Consider the following 19,711-nt stretch of genomic DNA (forward strand, 5'->3'; position numbering starts at 1 on the left):
AAACACGGTAGTGCTGTGAAATAAAATGACAGACGACCAGGAGGATACATGCGTTTGTAAAATGGAATTCGAGTTAGGATCTGAATTAGCAGGTGATTATCGCTGTGTAGATGATCATTCGTAATCGCCGTTCCAAGCCGTATTAGGGATATATGGTGGAGTATATATGCAGAAACAGGCGCTTCCTGCTTCCATCTTCGTGGGATTGACGGCCTGACATCACTGCTGGCTGCTCGGAGGAATGAATCATCGCCTTCGGGGGGATTCAGGGATGCTGTGACGGTCAGTGCAGCCAGGGGCCCTGAAGAAAGACAAGCAAAACAGACAAACACAAACCAGCTCCTGTTCATTCTGACGCTTATTATTGTTTGGAGCGAGCATGGAGGAGATCCTGCGCAAGCTGCAGAAAGACGCGTCCGGGCACCGACACAGAGCCATCCGCGACGCCTGCGTGGCCGCCTGCGGTGAGTAGCCTGGCTGCGGCCAGGCAGGGCAGGCAGGGGGGGAGAGGGGAATCAAGCGATTCATTCTGAACCCTTTTCATATCAAGGAGGCCACAGTAGTGACTCAGACCCCCATTTGATGAGGACCCCCAGTCTGAGAATAGGCGATTTTTTTTATTGTGAATCCCATGACTGACTGTGTTGATCGAGAGCTAACAGAGAAACACTGAGCAAAACATTCATTCTTCTATTCTGTAATTGTTGTAGCTTAAATTAAATAATGGTGAAGTTGAACAATTAATCATTTTCCTGGGACCCCCACCCCCTCTCCCCCAAGGACCCCCCTTATTTTTAATAATAAAATAAGTGGCTGTTAAAGGCACCTACACACAGCCATAGTAAACCTATCATAAATTTAACCGAAAAACAATAAGCCCTATAGGAATATTATAGGAGCTATTGATACAGTATAGTCATTTGTACTTATTTTATTTTGTATTTTGTTTTGTTGTTATTTGTCACAGTAAACACACAAGTATCTATAAAACTCCATAAAGCAGGCTATAAGTCAGTCTAAACTCACGGAGAACCACAGACTCACTATACGCCTCTATACAAATATCACAAGGATTTTCATTAGGGTGGTGCCTGTATGCGACAGTGATGATGACAGCTGTTTCACAGGCAGTCATATTATGACATAATAGATCAGTGTTTCTCAACATGGCGTCCAGGGACCCCCCAGCTGGGTCCTTGAGCGAGATCCAGGTGGTCCCTGGAAAAGTGATGAATTGTTAAAATTCAGAATGATTTAATTTGCAATAACTGGACATAATTAGAGGCCATAGAAGAATGACTGTTTTTAGAGTGTCTCTGTTGTTATCTGCTATTGCCTCCTGCCGTGGCACTGACTTGGTATCCGGGTGCTGCAGCTGCCCACTGCTCCCGAGTTAGTATATAGGTCACAAGATGAGCAGGAGCTCGTGGAGGTTTGATACATTTACATAAAAATTGGACCAATTTAAAGTTGAGATAAGCCGACATAAAAGGCATAATGCTATTACATATTCAAAAGTGCTTTACATGAAATAGAAAAAAAAAAAAGACACGAGCATAGACAAAGAAAAACATGAGGTTCATGTGAAAGAACAAGCAAAATGCACGACATTAAAAATAATCAAATCAAGTAATAGCGATATTTTAAAGGAGGTTATGTTTTATTCTAAAGGAGACATAGAATGAAGTGCTGTTACTTCTTAGTATTTCCAGTTGTACTGAGTGAATCCAGCATCAGGGGGAATTCTGTGTGAAGAACAGTGACACAGCAGAGAACTGGGTTCAGATTGTGCTGATGAAGCGAGAATCATGTAATGTCACACACACACACGCACACACACACACACACACACACACACACACACACACACACACACACAGATGCATGCGTGCATGCACACACACACGCGCGCGCATACACACACACACACACACACACACACACACACACACACACACACACACACGGGCATATGAATAGACGTAGCACAAGGCTAGAGTGGACGGCAGACCTTGAAACACTCGCACACATCTACAGCGCAAGGCTACAGCGTCTGCTAAAAACCTTCAAACTCACACACAGGCACAGGCACAGACAGACATACACACGTATGCGCGCACGCATGACGCACACACACACACACACACACACACACACACACACACACACACACACACACACACACACACACACACACACACAGTACAGACACCCCACAGTGACACCGTCTGAAGAGTAAAAATGAAGCCAATGCAAATGTGCCCCCCCCCCCCAAAAAAAAAGAAAAAGAAAAAAAAAGCAGTTCCTTGAATGGCCACTTGAGGCTGGCTGCAGAAGCAAGTCAATTCCCATAGACCTCCATGTTAACATATCGCCGCTGTCGTTCCAGGACCTCGAATTTCCAAAACAGAAACTTTTCAGGAAGTAAAAAAAACCTGTTTGCTCTTAAACTACTGAACCAAATGTCGTCAAAGTTGGCACATGTCTTAATTATAGTTAGTTTCCCGCTGAATGTGTCATTACTTTATAAATATCTGACCTGGATAAGCTCAAATGATGTTGTTTATATTATCAGTCCGACTTGGAAGCGCTTTCTCATGGCCAGTCAAGCGGGAGGCAGCCGCATCCTCATGCACGAGCCCCCAAGCTCCAGGCCGCGGGGGCGCGCGCAGGAGCAGCAGGATTGCCCCTCGCCTCTCATGGCTGAATGGGGGCTTTCGCATGGGGTGAGAAATAGTCTGACATAACGTAACGTTAACGTTACTTTATTCTCGTCAGAAAGCACTCCGATTTGCATGTTAAAACAAGTTTGCAGCCTAGGAATAACTGGAAAACATTTGATTGATATATTAACGTCAGAGGAAGCCAGGATGAGTCAAAACGATATGAGAAATACACAGCGCGTCTGCCGTGTGTCTTTTCCGGGTTTATTGCCCTGCGTGGGGGGGTACACACGGAGGTAGGGGGGGGATTTCGAGGTTTGACTGACAGATTGAGGGCGAATGGCGTTACGAGATTTACTCACAAGCTCGTTTTAATGCTTTTCCATTGGTTGCATTTGTTAAAAACCACACAGAGACGTGAAGGGTGACCAATGGCATTGATTCATGACAAAAAGTAAGAAAGTGAAAAAAGTGACATTCGAGGTCCTGGCCCGACACCGACGATATCCAACTTTACACCAGAAATAAACGTAAACGGTTTTGGTCTATATATATATACTGTACTGTAGCTCATTCCTCTGTTCATTAATTTTTATATAACTCACTCGTTTATAGCTGCAAAAAGAAGTCCGATTGTATAGAAGTCAATGGGGAAAATGACCTTACTTCTTCTCACTTGATTTACGGCCTCAGTAAACACTTTCCTAATGAGTTTATGGTCTCAAAACGTTAAAGGAGGACTTACCCCCTAGATATGTATTAGAACAGTGATTTGAAAATACCTATTGAAAAAACCAAGAAATGACATATACTCTTGTCTATACTAGACTCTTTGGCTGTGTTAAGTCAAGATTTTTTTTCGGAAATCGACGCCATTACAGTTTGCCTACTGCCCCAAAAATAATTTATTTGAGAGGGGCGATATCTTTATAAATATCATCAACTAGCCAACGCTGGTGGCCTGTATGGAAACAGAAAATCCTGAAATGGTTGATAGTTATATCAATTTGGCCATTCAGTGGCGAACTAGAAATTTAATTATTTTTGTCCCATTTTGTCCCATGTGTGTGTGCGTGGCTTGCATGTGGCTTGTCTAAACTTACGTTAAGAGCCTCGCTGCTCGCAGCACACAGCACACAGTGAGGACAAACCTCTCGCTCTGGGGTAACACAATGCGAGATTTCTCCACGTAGACAGAAATAGCTGGTGTGCGATTTAGAGAATACAGTCTGAGATTGGGTACAGGATTGAGGGAATCCCGCATCTGTTTGCGAAGGTGCGACTGGACAGGACGCTTTTCACAGACGGGCACAGTAGTCGGAGCGAGGCGAGTGTCTCTCAGGGCTACTCAGGGCAGAGCTGCAGATCTCTCCTCCTCCGCGCATTCAGTCTGTCCAAAATCATTACCGATATAATCTCAGTAGGAGGGATGCAGGGAAATATGATAGTAGCCGATGTGTTTAGAGAAGCTTTGTCACGTTGTCACGTCGTAGTATAGCGTTATATTTTACATGTGCGCTAAACTGCGACCATATTTGTTTGCGGAAATATCAGACTGCTCTCTCTGCTGCTCTCAGCACAGAGAGCCCAGCTGCTGCTGGCCTGCTGTGCGCGCCCGCGGAGCTTGGGGCTCGTCCATGTTAGTACGACTCTCGCCTGCCTGGGCTGGTGACAGTGCTTGCAACTCGGACTGATAATATAAACATCATCATTCGAGCTTATCCAGGTAAGATATCAATAAAGTAATGACACATTCAGCGGGAAACTAACTATAATTAAGACATGTGCCAACTTTGACGACGTTTGGTTCAGTATTTTAAGAGCAAACAGATTTTTTTTTACTTCAGTTAGAGCCCTCTGGAGCCTGATACTAAGTAAGGTTTTTCCATCTTGCCTAGTTGTATAGGCTTTGGAGATGCACCAGATGCACGCGCTAAACCCACCGTGACGTCAGGTTGTACCAAATATCCCATTCATTTGAGGGCACAAAAAAAAGCAGTCTTTGACCCTTAGAGGGCGCTTATGCCAGATATGCTGCTGAAAAATGATACAAATGGTAAAATGGCAACAGTTTGGTGTCAAATGTGGAAATTCTGACCAGAATTCTTCACACATCACCCCCAAAGTCATATATATTGGTTAAAAGCTGAAAAAAAGTGTTTTGGAGGTAAGTTCTCCTTTAAACTTGAGACTTCAAAGTCCACAAACCAATGGCGGGCGTGACAGTGATACGTCCATATTTTATACAGTCTATGGTTTAAATGCAACACAGGATTACTTGAATAATTGTTATGCTCTAAACACACTTAGAGGATACTTAACTTTTACAGACAGATGACATCATCTCCAACCAAAGATCAGCCAATAGCAGGTGGCAATTTCAGTAGTCGGCTGGGCTTTTTACCATTAGATGTTGTCAGGCTTTACACAGATTTGGGTTTGGGGTTTAGTTAGACTCTACCAGTAAGTTTGATTTTCAGTATACAGTATCAAAATACCGCTGTGGTAAATGGTTACAAATATCAATCTGAGATGGAAAACTAACCAGCTAGTGTTGCCAATTACCATTGAGATTACTTTTGTTGCTGCATGAGGAACACAATTTTTTGTTGGGCAAAGGAAATCTCACAGGCTGGATTTTCTGAACCGGAACCAGACCAGTGGGCAAGCCCACACCCTTTTCCCCTGAAGATGCAGAAGTCTTTGTTTAAGCTTTAATTCCTCGAATGGCCACTTGAGGCAGGGTTCAGAAGTCCCATCGTTCCTGTTAAAATGCCCCACTTTGTAACAGTAATTAAACATCTTTATAGCCTGGAACGAAACACGGTTTTGGTCTATATAGCTATTTCCACCTTTTCATAACAACTGTGGGGGGGGGGGGGCATTTTTTATATAACTCGCACGGTTGGAGTAAAATAGATGATGGAAAAGGGGGTGATTGACAGATCGCCTGTCCAGTGATCGTGCAGCTTGCAGATCACGGACCAATAGCAGGCCGAGCTGCGGCTCTGGGAAACGTGAGGTGCGGAAGGACTCAACCCATTCCCTCCCACTCTGCTGACGAAAAATCAAGATGGTGACGGCCAGCATTTTAACTCCACCAGGGAGAAGACATTTATATGGATAGCTACGTCCATATTATTTATGTCTATGACCGGAACGCAAGGAGCTTATTTGTTACGACCTGCCAGATGGGAATTTAACTTTTATGACTTGGAATGCAATTCAACTACTACTACTTTACCTGTCGGATGTTTCTTTACTACAATGTGTTTTCTCTTTGTTGTTTGTTTGTTTGTTTTTGACATCACAGAAACCCTTGAGTCTCAGAATGGATCAGCCAAGCTTCCCCCATCGCACCTTCGGTAAGTTAAATGTCCGAACTTTCAGGTCAATTCAATTCAGTTGAGCTCAAAGCTTCATTGGCACCAATATCCGTCACAGCGAAGAGAAAAATCAACTCATCCCTCACAGATTCCTAAATCATGATTCCTAAATCATATCGCTATCGGTGAACTACAGAGCACCACAGGGATGAATCTGGAAGACCTGGACGCTAGCACCTCCGGCGATGAAATAACGTCTGTGGTTAACACAAGTTTATGAAACAGTGAAGTTCGCGTTCAGCTGATCTTCAGAGATGATGATCACTTTTAGGACTTTCGAATCGTTTTCGGAAAATCGCGTAAAAAACACACACATTTACACAATCCCATTGACTTTCACAGGTAAGTGCCGGAAGTGCAGGGACTTCTGGGTAAGCATAGAAAAATATGTCATCCCTGTGCACGCTTTGCAAACATCATGAGTAATGACACTACAACCACCGTGAGTAATGACTAAATATACAACTCTCAAGGTAGAAAAAGAGTTGTGACTTGAATGAGTGCGTAGTCTATGACGCAACCAACACCAATGTTGACGCGTGACTTCTAGCTAACGCCAATAGTGTTTACTGAATTATGTTAGCTAGTACTTTGATTTGATTTGATTTGATTAGTTCATGCTTGCAGTGGTACCAAAAAGTCCCACTGAAAAACAGCAGAATTTTACAGTCATGTTAAAAAATAATAAACAAGACAATTACAATTCAAGAATTCAAGGTAGTAAGCAGCCAGTCAGTGTAGCAAGCAATACAGTATGATGGATCTGCCCAGAGCAACTAGAGGCAGGTAAAATAAGAACAAAATCTAAAATAAATAAACACGCTTTTTTCTTTTTTAAATCAGCTAATTTTTAGTTAGTTAACTGGTCAATGTTTAAACTGTCTCATTGCACAGCCTAACTGCAGTGTGTAGAGTTGAGTTCCTCAGCCTGTTGGTTCTGGCCTTCAGTTCAGCCAGCTTGTGCTGGTTTCTGAGGGTCCTGGCAGTGCAGGTGCCTCGTGTTGATGGTAACAGGTCATGCAGAGGATGTTGTGGTTTCTGCACGTCCCTTATCAAGTTCACAGCAGCCTCCTCCCTCCTGGTCTGGAGTGAGGCTTGAGCTTGTGAGATGTTTCCAGCTCTTCTTCTTCTTCTTCTGATGATTTTACAGGCCCGTGTCGTGCGCTAACAATTGATGTTTAGCTACCCGGATACTATTTTCTAGCTTAGCTTAAGCTGATATTATCTAACAGAAAATCAATCAGATGTATCTGTTGAAATGATTGTTCCCATGCAGTCAACAACAGCACAGAAATGTGTTTAGAATGTTTAGAAACGCATTCAGCTGTTCAGCCAACTGTTGCCTATGATTTATGTATCTCCAACGGGGGGTGTGCTAGATAGCCTACCCCAAAGCCCTCTGTAAAATGGTAAGAGTCTTTGTAATATACACATCATGATCATCTTCAACCGCTTATCCGGGATCGGGTCGCGGAGATAGCAGTTCCAGCAAGGGACCCCAAACTTACCTTTCCCCGGCCACATTAGCCAGCTCTGACTGGGGGATGCCGAGGTGTTCCCAGGCCAGCGTAGATATATAATCTCTCCACCTAGGTCTGCCCCGTGGTCTCCACCCAGCTGGACGTGCCCGGGACACCTCCCTAGGAAGGTGACCAGGTGGCTCCTTATCCTTATACCAGATGCCCGAACCACCTCAACTGGCTCCTCTCTACGTGAAGGAGCAGCGGCTCTACTCTGAGTCCCTCACAGATGACTGAGCTTCTCACCTTATCTCTAAGGGAGATGATGCCAGCCACCCTCCTGACAAAACCCATTTCAGCCGCTTGCATCTGCGAACGTGTTCTTTCGGTCCTGACCCATCCTTCATGACCATAGCTGAGGGTAGGAACGAAGATCGACCGGTAGATAGAGAGCTTTACAGTAACGAGTACTAAAGAGTCGGCTAAAACTTTGTGACGCTAACAGCATAAAGACAGAGAGTGGTAGTAGCTACTAGCACGGTAGGCTTATCTACCCCACAAAAGTAACCTTGATAATATATACTACACTAGTAGTAAGATATGCTGAAAGTGTTCTCCTCTGAGCCCTGCAGCTTACACACGTCTACACTACAGACGTCGTACGATTTGAATGCATTTGAATGATCAAATCATGTCTGCTATGATAATGCAAATATTGAACTGAACTGTAGCTGTGAAGGAAAGGGTTATCTGCATTTAGGCAGGGTGCCTTTGAGCAGCACAATGACACTGCAGCAAGAAAGCTACCAGAGATGATGTGAAATGAAGTGGCCATGTTCTGTTACGCTCCAATATGCTCGTCTTGAAGTGGAGCCGAGGGGTGTGGGGAGGTGGGGGTACTTTACCTCTCCTTAGTTCTAGTTGCATCACAAATCTCCTAGCAACCCAGATGTGCAAGTCAGATGTGTTTACAAGACAGTGCTGGTTAGCTGACCAGATACGCAAGCTAAGAAGGTAACGCGATCGAAACACAAAATCTATCAGATTGATTAGTGGAAAAATGATCAGTTCCCAGGCCAAAACAGTGCGTGACTATTACATGATGCTGAGAGGACTAAGCTGTAAAACAATACATGACTATTACATGATGCTGAGAGGACTAAGCTGTAAAACAATACGTGACTATTACATGATGCTGAGAGGACTAAGCTGTAAAACAATATGTGACTATTACATGATGCTGAGAGGACTACGCTGTAAAACAATACGTGACTATTACATGATGCTGAGAGGACTAAGCTGTAAAACAATACATGACTATTACATGATGCTGAGAGGACTAAGCTGTAAAACAATACGTGACTATTACATGATGCTGAGAGGACTAAGCTGTAAAACAATACGTGACTATTACATGATGCTGAGAGGACTAAGCTGTAAAACAATATGTGACTATTACATGATGCTGAGAGGACTAAGCTGTAAAACAATATGTGACTATTACATGATGCTGAGAGGACTAAGCTGTAAAACAGTATGTGACTATTACATGATGCTGAGAGGACTAAGCTGTTAAACAGTACGTGACTATTACATGATGTTGAGAGGACTAAGCTGTAAAACAATATATGACTATTACATGATGCTGAGAGGACTAAGCTGTACAACAATACATGACTATTACATGATGCTGAGAGGACTAAGCTGTACAACAATACATGACTATTACATGATGGTGAGAGGACTAAGCTGTAAAACAATACATGACTATTACATGATGCTGAGAGGACTAAGCTGTAAAACAGTGCGTGACTATTACATGATGGTGAGAGGACTAAGCTGTAAAACAGTACGTGACTATTACATGATGCTGAGAGGACTAAGCTGTTAAACAGTACGTGACTATTACATGATGTTGAGAGGACTAAGCTGTAAAACAATATGTGACTATTACATGATGCTGAGAGGACTACGCTGTTAAACAGTACGTGACTATTACATGATGGTGAGAGGACTAAGCTGTAAAACAATACATGACTATTACATGATGCTGAGAGGACTAAGCTGTAAAACAGTGCGTGACTATTACATGATGGTGAGAGGACTAAGCTGTAAAACAGTACGTGACTATTACATGATGCTGAGAGGACTAAGCTGTTAAACAGTATGTGACTATTACATGATGCTGAGAGGACTAAGCTGTAAAACAGTATGTGAATATTACATGATGCTGAGAGGACTAAGCTGTAAAACAGTATGTGACTATTACATGATGCTGAGAGGACTAAGCTGTAAAACAGTATGTGACTATTACATGATGCTGAGAGGACTAAGCTGTAAAACAGTACGTGACTATTACATGATGCTGAGAGGACTAAGCTGTAAAACAGTATGTGACTATTACATGATGTTGAGATGACTAAGCTGTAAAACAGTACGTGACTATTACATGATGCTGAGAGGGCTAAGCTGTAAAACAGTACGTGACTATTACATGATGTTGAGATGACTAAGCTGTAAAACAGTATGTGACTATTACATGATGCTGAGAGGACTAAGCTGTAAAACAGTATGTGACTATTACATGATGCTGAGAGGACTAAGCTGTAAAACAGTATGTGACTATTACATGATGCTGAGAGGACTAAGCTGTAAAACAGTACGTGACTATTACATGATGCTGAGAGGACTAAGCTGCAAAACAGTATGTGACTATTACATGATGCTGAGAGGACTAAGCTGTTAAACAGTATGTGACTATTACATGATGCTGAGAGGACTAAGCTGTTAAACAGTACGTGACTATTACATAATGCTGAGAGGACTAAGCTGTAAAACAGTACGTGACTATTACATGATGTTGAGAGGACTAAGCTGTTAAACAGTATGTGACTATTACATGATGCTGAGAGGACTAAGCTGTTAAACAGTATGTGACTATTACATGATGCTGAGAGGACTAAGCTGTTAAACAGTATGTGACTATTACATGATGCTGAGAGGACTAAGCTGTTAAACAGTATGTGACTATTACATGATGCTGAGAGGACTAAGCTGTTAAACAGTACGTGACTATTACATGATGCTGAGAGGACTAAGCTGTAAAACAGTACGTGACTATTACATGATGTTGAGAGGACTAAGCTGTTAAACAGTATGTGACTATTACATGATGCTGAGAGGACTAAGCTGTTAAACAGTATGTGACTATTACATGATGCTGAGAGGACTAAGCTGTTAAACAGTATGTGACTATTACATGATGCTGAGAGGACTAAGCTGTTAAACAGTACGTGACTATTACATGATGCTGAGAGGACTAAGCTGTAAAACAGTACGTGACTATTACATGATGTTGAGAGGACTAAGCTGTTAAACAGTATGTGACTATTACATGATGCTGAGAGGACTAAGCTGTTAAACAGTATGTGACTATTACATGATGCTGAGAGGACTAAGCTGTTAAACAGTACGTGACTATTACATGATGCTGAGAGGACTAAGCTGTAAAACAGTACGTGACTATTACATGATGGTGAGAGGACTAAGCTGTAAAACAGTACGTGACTATTACATGATGTTGAGAGGACTAAGCTGTAAAACAGTATGTGACTATTACATGATGCTGAGAGGACTAAGCTGTTAAACAGTACGTGACTATTACATGATGCTGAGAGGACTAAGCTGTAAAACAGTACGTGACTATTACATGATGCTGAGAGGACTAAGCTGTAAAACAGTATGTGACTATTACATGATGCTGAGAGGACTAAGCTGTAAAACAGTACGTGACTATTACATGATGCTGAGAGGACTAAGCTGTTAAACAGTACGTGACTATTACATGATGCTGAGAGGACTAAGCTGTAAAACAGTACGTGACTATTACATGATGCTGAGAGGACTAAGCTGTAAAACGGTACGTGACTATTACATGATGCTGAGAGGACTAAGCTGTAAAACAGTATGTGACTATTACATGATGTTGAGAGGACTACGCTGTAAAACAGTGCGTGACTATTACATGATGCTGAGAGGACTAAGCTGTAAAACAGTATGTGACTATTACATGATGCTGAGAGGACTAAGCTGTAAAACAGTACGTGACTATTACATGATGCTGAGAGGACTAAGCTGTAAAACAGTACGTGACTATTACATGATGCTGAGAGGACTAAGCTGTAAAACAGTATGTGACTATTACATGATGCTGAGAGGACTAAGCTGTAAAACCGTACGTGACTATTACATGATGCTGAGAGGACTAAGCTGTAAAACAGTACGTGACTATTACATGATGCTGAGAGGACTAAGCTGTAAAACAGTGCGTGACTATTACATGATGCTGAGAGGACTAAGCTGTAAAACAGTGCGTGACTATTACATGATGTTGAGAGGACTAAGCTGTAAAACAGTACGTGACTATTACATGATGCTGAGAGGACTAAGCTGTAAAACAGTACGTGACTATTACATGATGCTGAGAGGACTAAGCTGTAAAACAGTATGTGACTATTACATGATGCTGAGAGGACTAAGCTGTTAAACAGTACGTGACTATTACATGATGCTGATAGGACTAAGCTGTAAAACAGTATGTGACTATTACATGATGCTGAGAGGACTAAGCTGTAAAACAGTACGTGACTATTACATGATGCTGAGAGGACTAAGCTGTAAAACAGTACGTGACTGTTACATGATGCTGAGAGGACTAAGCTGTAAAACAGTATGTGACTATTACATGATGTTGAGAGGACTAAGCTGTAAAACAGTATGTGACTATTACATGATGTTGAGAGGACTAAGCTGTAAAACAGTATGTGACTATTACATGATGCTGAGAGGACTAAGCTGTAAAACAGTACGTGACTATTACATGATGCTGATAGGACTAAGCTGTAAAACAGTATGTGACTATTACATGATGCTGAGAGGACTAAGCTGTAAAACAGTACGTGACTATTACATGATGCTGAGAGGACTAAGCTGTAAAACAGTACGTGACTATTACATGATGCTGAGAGGACTAAGCTGTAAAACAGTATGTGACTATTACATGATGTTGAGAGGACTAAGCTGTAAAACAGTATGTGACTATTACATGATGTTGAGAGGACTAAGCTGTAAAACAGTACGTGACTATTACATGATGCTGAGAGGACTAAGCTGTACAACAGTACGTGACTATTACATGATGCTGAGAGGACTAAGCTGTACAACAGTACGTGACTATTACATGATGCTGAGAGGACTAAGCTGTAAAACAGTACGTGACTATTACATGATGCTGAGAGGACTAAGCTGTACAACAGTACGTGACTATTACATGATGTTGAGAGGACTAAGCTGTAAAACAGTACGTGACTATTACATGATGTTGAGAGGACTAAGCTGTTAAACAGTATGTGACTATTACATGATGCTGAGAGGACTAAGCTGTTAAACAGTATGTGACTATTACATGATGCTGAGAGGACTAAGCTGTTAAACAGTACGTGACTATTACATGATGCTGAGAGGACTAAGCTGTAAAACAGTACGTGACTATTACATGATGGTGAGAGGACTAAGCTGTAAAACAGTACGTGACTATTACATGATGTTGAGAGGACTAAGCTGTAAAACAGTATGTGACTATTACATGATGCTGAGAGGACTAAGCTGTTAAACAGTACGTGACTATTACATGATGCTGAGAGGACTAAGCTGTAAAACAGTACGTGACTATTACATGATGCTGAGAGGACTAAGCTGTAAAACAGTATGTGACTATTACATGATGCTGAGAGGACTAAGCTGTAAAACAGTATGTGACTATTACATGATGCTGAGAGGACTAAGCTGTAAAACAGTACGTGACTATTACATGATGCTGAGAGGACTAAGCTGTTAAACAGTACGTGACTATTACATGATGCTGAGAGGACTAAGCTGTAAAACAGTACGTGACTATTACATGATGTTGAGAGGACTAAGCTGTAAAACAGTACGTGACTATTACATGATGCTGAGAGGGCTAAGCTGTACAACAGTACGTGACTATTACATGATGCTGAGAGGGCTAAGCTGTAAAACAGTATGTGACTATTACATGATGTTGAGAGGACTAAGCTGTAAAACAGTACGTGACTATTACATGATGCTGAGAGGACTAAGCTGTACAACAGTACGTGACTATTACATGATGCTGAGAGGACTAAGCTGTACAACAGTACGTGACTATTACATGATGTTGAGAGGACTAAGCTGTAAAACAGTATGTGACTATTACATGATGTTGAGAGGACTAAGCTGTAAAACAGTACGTGACTATTACATGATGCTGAGAGGACTAAGCTGTACAACAGTACGTGACTATTACATGATGCTGAGAGGACTAAGCTGTAAAACAGTATGTGACTATTACATGATGCTGAGAGGACTAAGCTGTAAAACAGTATGTGACTATTACATGATGCTGAGAGGACTAAGCTGTTAAACAGTATGTGACTATTACATGATGCTGAGAGGACTAAGCTGTTAAACAGTATGTGACTATTACATGATGCTGAGAGGACTAAGCTGTAAAACAGTATGTGACTATTACATGATGCTGAGAGGGCTAAGCTGTAAAACAGTACGTGACTATTACATGATGCTGAGAGGACTAAGCTGTAAAACAGTATGTGACTATTACATGATGCTGAGAGGACTAAGCTGTTAAACAGTATGTGACTATTACATGATGCTGAGAGGACTAAGCTGTAAAACAGTATGTGACTATTACATGATGCTGAGAGGGCTAAGCTGTAAAACAGTACGTGACTATTACATGATGCTGAGAGGACTAAGCTGTTAAACAGTATGTGACTATTACATGATGCTGAGAGGACTAAGCTGTTAAACAGTATGTGACTATTACATGATGCTGAGAGGACTAAGCTGTAAAACAGTACGTGACTATTACATGATGCTGAGAGGACTAAGCAGTAAAACAGTACGTGACTATTACATGATGCTGAGAGGGCTAAGCTGTAAAACAGTACGTGACTATTACATGATGCTGAGATGACTACGCTGTAAAACAGTATGTGACTATTACATGATGCTGAGAGGACTAAGCTGTAAAACAGTATGTGACTATTACATGATGTTGAGAGGACTACGCTGTAAAACAGTACGTGACTATTACATGATGCTGAGAGGACTAAGCTGTAAAACAGTACGTGACTATTACATGATGCTGAGATGACTACGCTGTAAAACAGTACGTGACTATTACATGATGCTGAGAGGGCTAAGCTGTAAAACAGTACGTGACTATTACATAGTCTCTTAGAACAGACGAGTTGGCTTCCGCAATTTTCAAATGCTTCCGCCATACCGTCTGTACTTCGTGGGGGAGAATCATGCACCAACCGGAATGGGAAGCAGAAAGGCGGGTCTTCCGCTCATTAGTCCAATCAGAATCCAATATGCTGGCAGAAAGGCGGGTCTTCCGCTCATTAGTCCAATCAGAATCCAATATGCCGCATTCGCGTGTCGTGATTGGTCGGATTCCGTAGAACTTCCTTCCAGTCTGAAGGTTTTTTCCCAACTTCCTTGTGCGTGTTCTGGGGGTGTAACGTACAGACTGTATATAGCTGCATTCACCGGATGTAGATGAGACAGTCTGTTTTAAGAGACTAACTATTACATGATGCTGAGAGGACTAAGCTGTAAAACAGTACGTGACTATTACATGATGCTGAGAGGACTACGCTGTATGTTTAGAAATGTGTCTGCTGTTTATAGCCACTGTTTCCCAAGAGCCCACGACTACCAGTATGAAGATGCATTACGTCACCCGATAGCCCTCCAGTGTTTCCCACAGGATTTGTAGAGATTGTGGTGGGTGGATCTCGTACCCACTAGGGCAGTGGTTCTCAAATGAGGGTCCGGGATCCCCCAGGGGTCCTTGAGAGGGTTCCAGGGGGTCCCCAGCCAAAAGGGGGATAATTTATTTTCGCTATAATTCCATTCATAACAAGTAAAAGTAACACAATGACTATTTTGGTGATGGGTTTTATACACTTTCTGTAATAAAACATTTAAAAGCATCAATCTTATTATCAAATGGGTGTCCCTGGTCTAATTTTTGTCAGTTTAGGGGTCCTTCATGTGAAAAAATCTGAGAACCACTGCACTAGGGACATGCCCCCCTGTAAGAAAATGTACATTTTAAAGTAAAATGCATCAATCTGGTGCACTTTGACAGCAACATGAAGAAGTTAGATCTATGAAGAACTACACACATCACATTAATATCCCCTTTACTGTACTGTGGCTTTACAATGATGGAAAATAATAATCTTCCTATATATTCTGCATACAGGTCACTCACTATATGGTATAATGCTGCTGGCTTAAATACAATGGCACATCGACTAAAATCACTTCCAGCGGAGAACTCAAAGTAACATTTGCTTTGTAGGCATAAATAAAAGTAAAATAAAATAAAAAGGGAATTTGCTAACTTTGATTGGAATGATGTTCAGCCAAAACAATACAAGAGAGGAGTCCATACCCCGGGATGCTCCGGGCAGATTTGCCAAACAGCTTAAATTTGGGAAAATGGAAAAAAATCAGCTGAGTCAGTCCCTGCCTGACTGGTGCCAATTCTCAGTGCCGTGTGCAGTCTCAGATTGATTGGCAAACCTGTCGGGGAGAAAATTGGATGCAGACGGGACAAGGCAGAGTTCTGCTGCTTTTATAGTCGTATTATTTGATCAAATATTGATGCTAACTAATGTCTTTTTAATGTAGCATTATGTTTCTCAGCCAGTGTGCTCCCCCTGTCTTTCAAGACCTTTGTTACAAAATGGGATGCCCACCATTACAACAAAGATGATAGCTACAGTGATAATAATAATAATCTAGACAATGATTGACAGCTGAAAAAGGAAACAAATTATGTTTTTCCAAAGCATAGTTAGTAACAGAAGTTCTTGGTTGACAAAAAAAAATACACTTTTTACAGACTGGATCCTCTGTGTTTAGAGATGATGACATTGAAAAGGAATGTTTTTCTAGCACTTTGAATAGAACTCATTTGAAAACCATTACCAAGATAGCATTTTGGTATAATCACACAAAGTTGATTATTGGCATTTCTGAGCAAATTATAAAAATGTTATATTCCGAAACTTTCTGATTTCTATACTGAAACTTTCAGGAAGTGTAAACAGCACCCGTGCGGGGGACCTGATGGAGCCGTATTGTTTAATTAGGTAATTGCCCTAATTACCTAATGATGATGTGATGTCATCAGTGACTGGCTGAGGCTATAAGTTCAGTGATGATGTCATCAGTGATGTCATAGAGCAGGCGATGGCCGATGCGTAGTGGGCAAGCTGCGTATGCGAGCCCATGCAGCGGGTGAAATGTGACGCTTGTTTGCATATTTCTTGGTTTCTCTGTTTCTTCTGAGGTGAGATATACAATCTGTTATTTCCTCAGTATCAGCAGCTTTTGTATTATGCACATAAACAGGCAATGACCTGACTGGAAATGGTGAGAAGAACCACTGGCGGCTCACCTTCCAGTCCATTTGAAACAGTGGCTCTGACAGCCTGCCAGCTTGGAGCTGAAGTACAGTAGCTACTACATACGACAATTACATGTGTTTGTTTGTTTGTTTTTAAGGTAGGGCTGCTGTCCCCCAATCAAAATTCTGCCGGTCGAATCGGATTTGGCTGTTCCAAAATATGAATATTCCACTATTTGCTTGTTTTTCTTTGTTTCTTTTTTCTTTTTAATAAGCCTATCTGGCACTCAGAAAATCCATTGCCATGATCTTGTTTGCTTTGTTTGTTTAATTGGAACTTGGTTTTACGGTATTAATAGGCTGGTAGTTATACCAAAATAGGCTATATATCATGATCTATTCGGAGAAACCAATCAATTCTATGTAAATCAGACATTCAGCACGCACCCCCATATAGCGGAATGGAATGATCCTTGTTTCATAACCAAATTTTGCGGCTATTCGACTGTGGAATCAGGCTCCTTTGAACGAACCATCGACTATTGGGGTCACCCCTATAAATAGATATATATATATCTATAAATAGACCACGTCAGTTTTATTCAATTGCTAATTTCACAGGTGTATTAAAGTCGAAGTGAACCGGAACGGAATGCACCAGCACGAGCGTCGGACACTGAAAACGAATTGAGAGGCGGACCATATACGTGTCGATGATTTGATTTGACAATTCTGAGGACTGGCTTTGGCATTGGCCAATCCTGGCGTGTTCCACCCCCAAATCGAGTGGGATTCAGCCTGTTGTCATGCTACGCGAGTGGGATCCGCAGAGTACCAGGGAGCCAGCTGCTTCGTGCGGAGCGAGCGGACAATCCGATCCATAGGGAGGCTGTCAGGGAGGCTGTCAGGCTCGGAGGCGCCCGCCATTATCGTTATAAATGTAAATAATATTCCTGGAATGCGTGTTTTAACGAGCCAGTTACATTTCTTTGCATTCTTAGACATTACCGTTTGATTTAGTTTGCATAATTGCTCAAGTTAGTAGTTAGTTTATGGGCTAGAAACTCTGCCAGATGACAGGCACTAGGCGTTATTTTCCCCTTCATTTGGAAGAGAAAATGATCCTGAAATGAAGATTTGATTGACAGCTGCATGTCGTGAAATGATTGGTTGAAATGGGGTAGAAATTTGATAGTACTAGGTGACGTCAGCAAACTGTAAATTACTGTTATCAATGAAATCTTGAAAAACGAACTTTTGATGTGAAAAAGTGTGAAAAACTAAAGAAATTAGATTGTTGTGATTTGTTTTGCATACATTATTAAATAGGTGCACTGCATACCCAGGTATTTGAACTAAAAGAAAAGAAAAGAAAAGTCATTCTTGGGTTCAGCTCGACTTTAAGGCTTAGACAAAAGCTCACAAAAATGCCAATTCCACAATCGGCTAAATACCGATACAGAGTATCAGTGTATTGCTTTACTGGCAAGACATGTCATGCTGATACATGGATCAGATTTGAATTTGAATTTGAACTTGAACAGAGAGAGAGAGAGAGAGAGAGAGAGAGAGAGAGAGAGAGAGAGAGAGAGAGAGAGAGAGAGAGAGAGAGAGAGAGAGAGAGAGAGAGAGAGAGAGAGAGAGAGAGAGAGAGAGAGAGAGAGAGAGAGGCTGAGACAGGGAGACAGACTAGATGAGACATAGAGAGAGAGCGAGAGAGAGAGAGGTTAGATGAGACACAGATAGGCTTCCTTCCTGTCCTCCTTGTAGGACGAGGACATTTCACACCTCACACAGTGAACATCACGACTTTCCCCTTCGCTTGATTCCTCTTGTTCTGCTTAAAATACACGACAAGAGTGTCCCTCTGATTTCACACAGGATTTCCAGTTGGGCTCAGTCTGTCTTTGTTGACTGTAGTCTGCAGTTGTTGTGCCAATTAGCAGCAAAATCTGTTAGTGTATTATGGGTACAGATCTCTAGCCTATGCAGATGCGCTCCTCTTGCCTCAAGAGCAGCGCCACTGGCCAATGGAGTCATGCGCCAAAGTATTTGCCATGCATGCCGATTGCTAAATAAAGTTTGTTTACGTTTGCCTCTCATGATTGAAGTGAGGTCTCCAGACCAAATTTCAAGCAGAAGGCCACACATGCATAACCTGATCACCCCGCGACGTCAGTCAAGTTCTAGTATGACGTCAGCTATGTTGTGGTCAGTCAAGTCCAAGTATGACGTCCGCAATGACGTCACATATGTCGTCAGTTCATTCTAGTATATATAGCAAGGGTTCTACGTCACCTCTCTCTCTCTCTGGCCGATCATAGCAGCAGCTGGCTTCACAGCAGTCCATCTCCCCCGAAGCCGTCCTCTGGAGCGTCATTTTGCCCCACCCACCTCCCCAGTCCGCCACCAACGAGTCTTGACTCCTGTAGTCAAGTGAAAACTGCCTCCCGACGCCAGTCAGAGCCAGTCGGAGCCACAACGATTATATCAAACAAACATGTTTGAATTTCTCGCGTTGAGTCGGGTAGTGTAAACTGGTCCAACGACCCAACTCAACTCACACGTGCATGTGGAATCCCGTCAATATCCAATGAAAACTAGGAGGCAATGAGCCAAAAGCAGTCAAATAGCTTGTCTTCATACAATAGATATTTCTGATACCAAGGCACACGTGAATAATAGGGAAGCATC

The 19,711-nt window shown here is 42.0% G+C and overlaps 1 protein-coding gene across 1 annotated transcript in view; it reads left to right on the plus strand.

Annotated features, from left to right (window-relative positions):
• Positions 1-379: 379 nt before the first annotated feature.
• The window catches only part of arfgef3 (ARFGEF family member 3), a gene marked incomplete at both ends in the record, with an annotated part of 134,229 nt that continues 114,897 nt past the window's right edge, over positions 380-19,711 (plus strand). Inside the window, 2 exons of the mRNA XM_083650524.1 lie at positions 380-464; positions 5,977-6,028. Of these exons, the coding sequence (XP_083506650.1) occupies positions 380-464; positions 5,977-6,028 (137 nt within the window). The remainder of the gene's footprint in view (positions 465-5,976; positions 6,029-19,711) is intronic.

Source organism: Poromitra crassiceps, assembly GCF_964638095.1.
Source record: "Poromitra crassiceps genome assembly, chromosome: 14".
Classification (NCBI taxonomy): Eukaryota; Metazoa; Chordata; class Actinopteri; order Beryciformes; family Melamphaidae; genus Poromitra; species Poromitra crassiceps.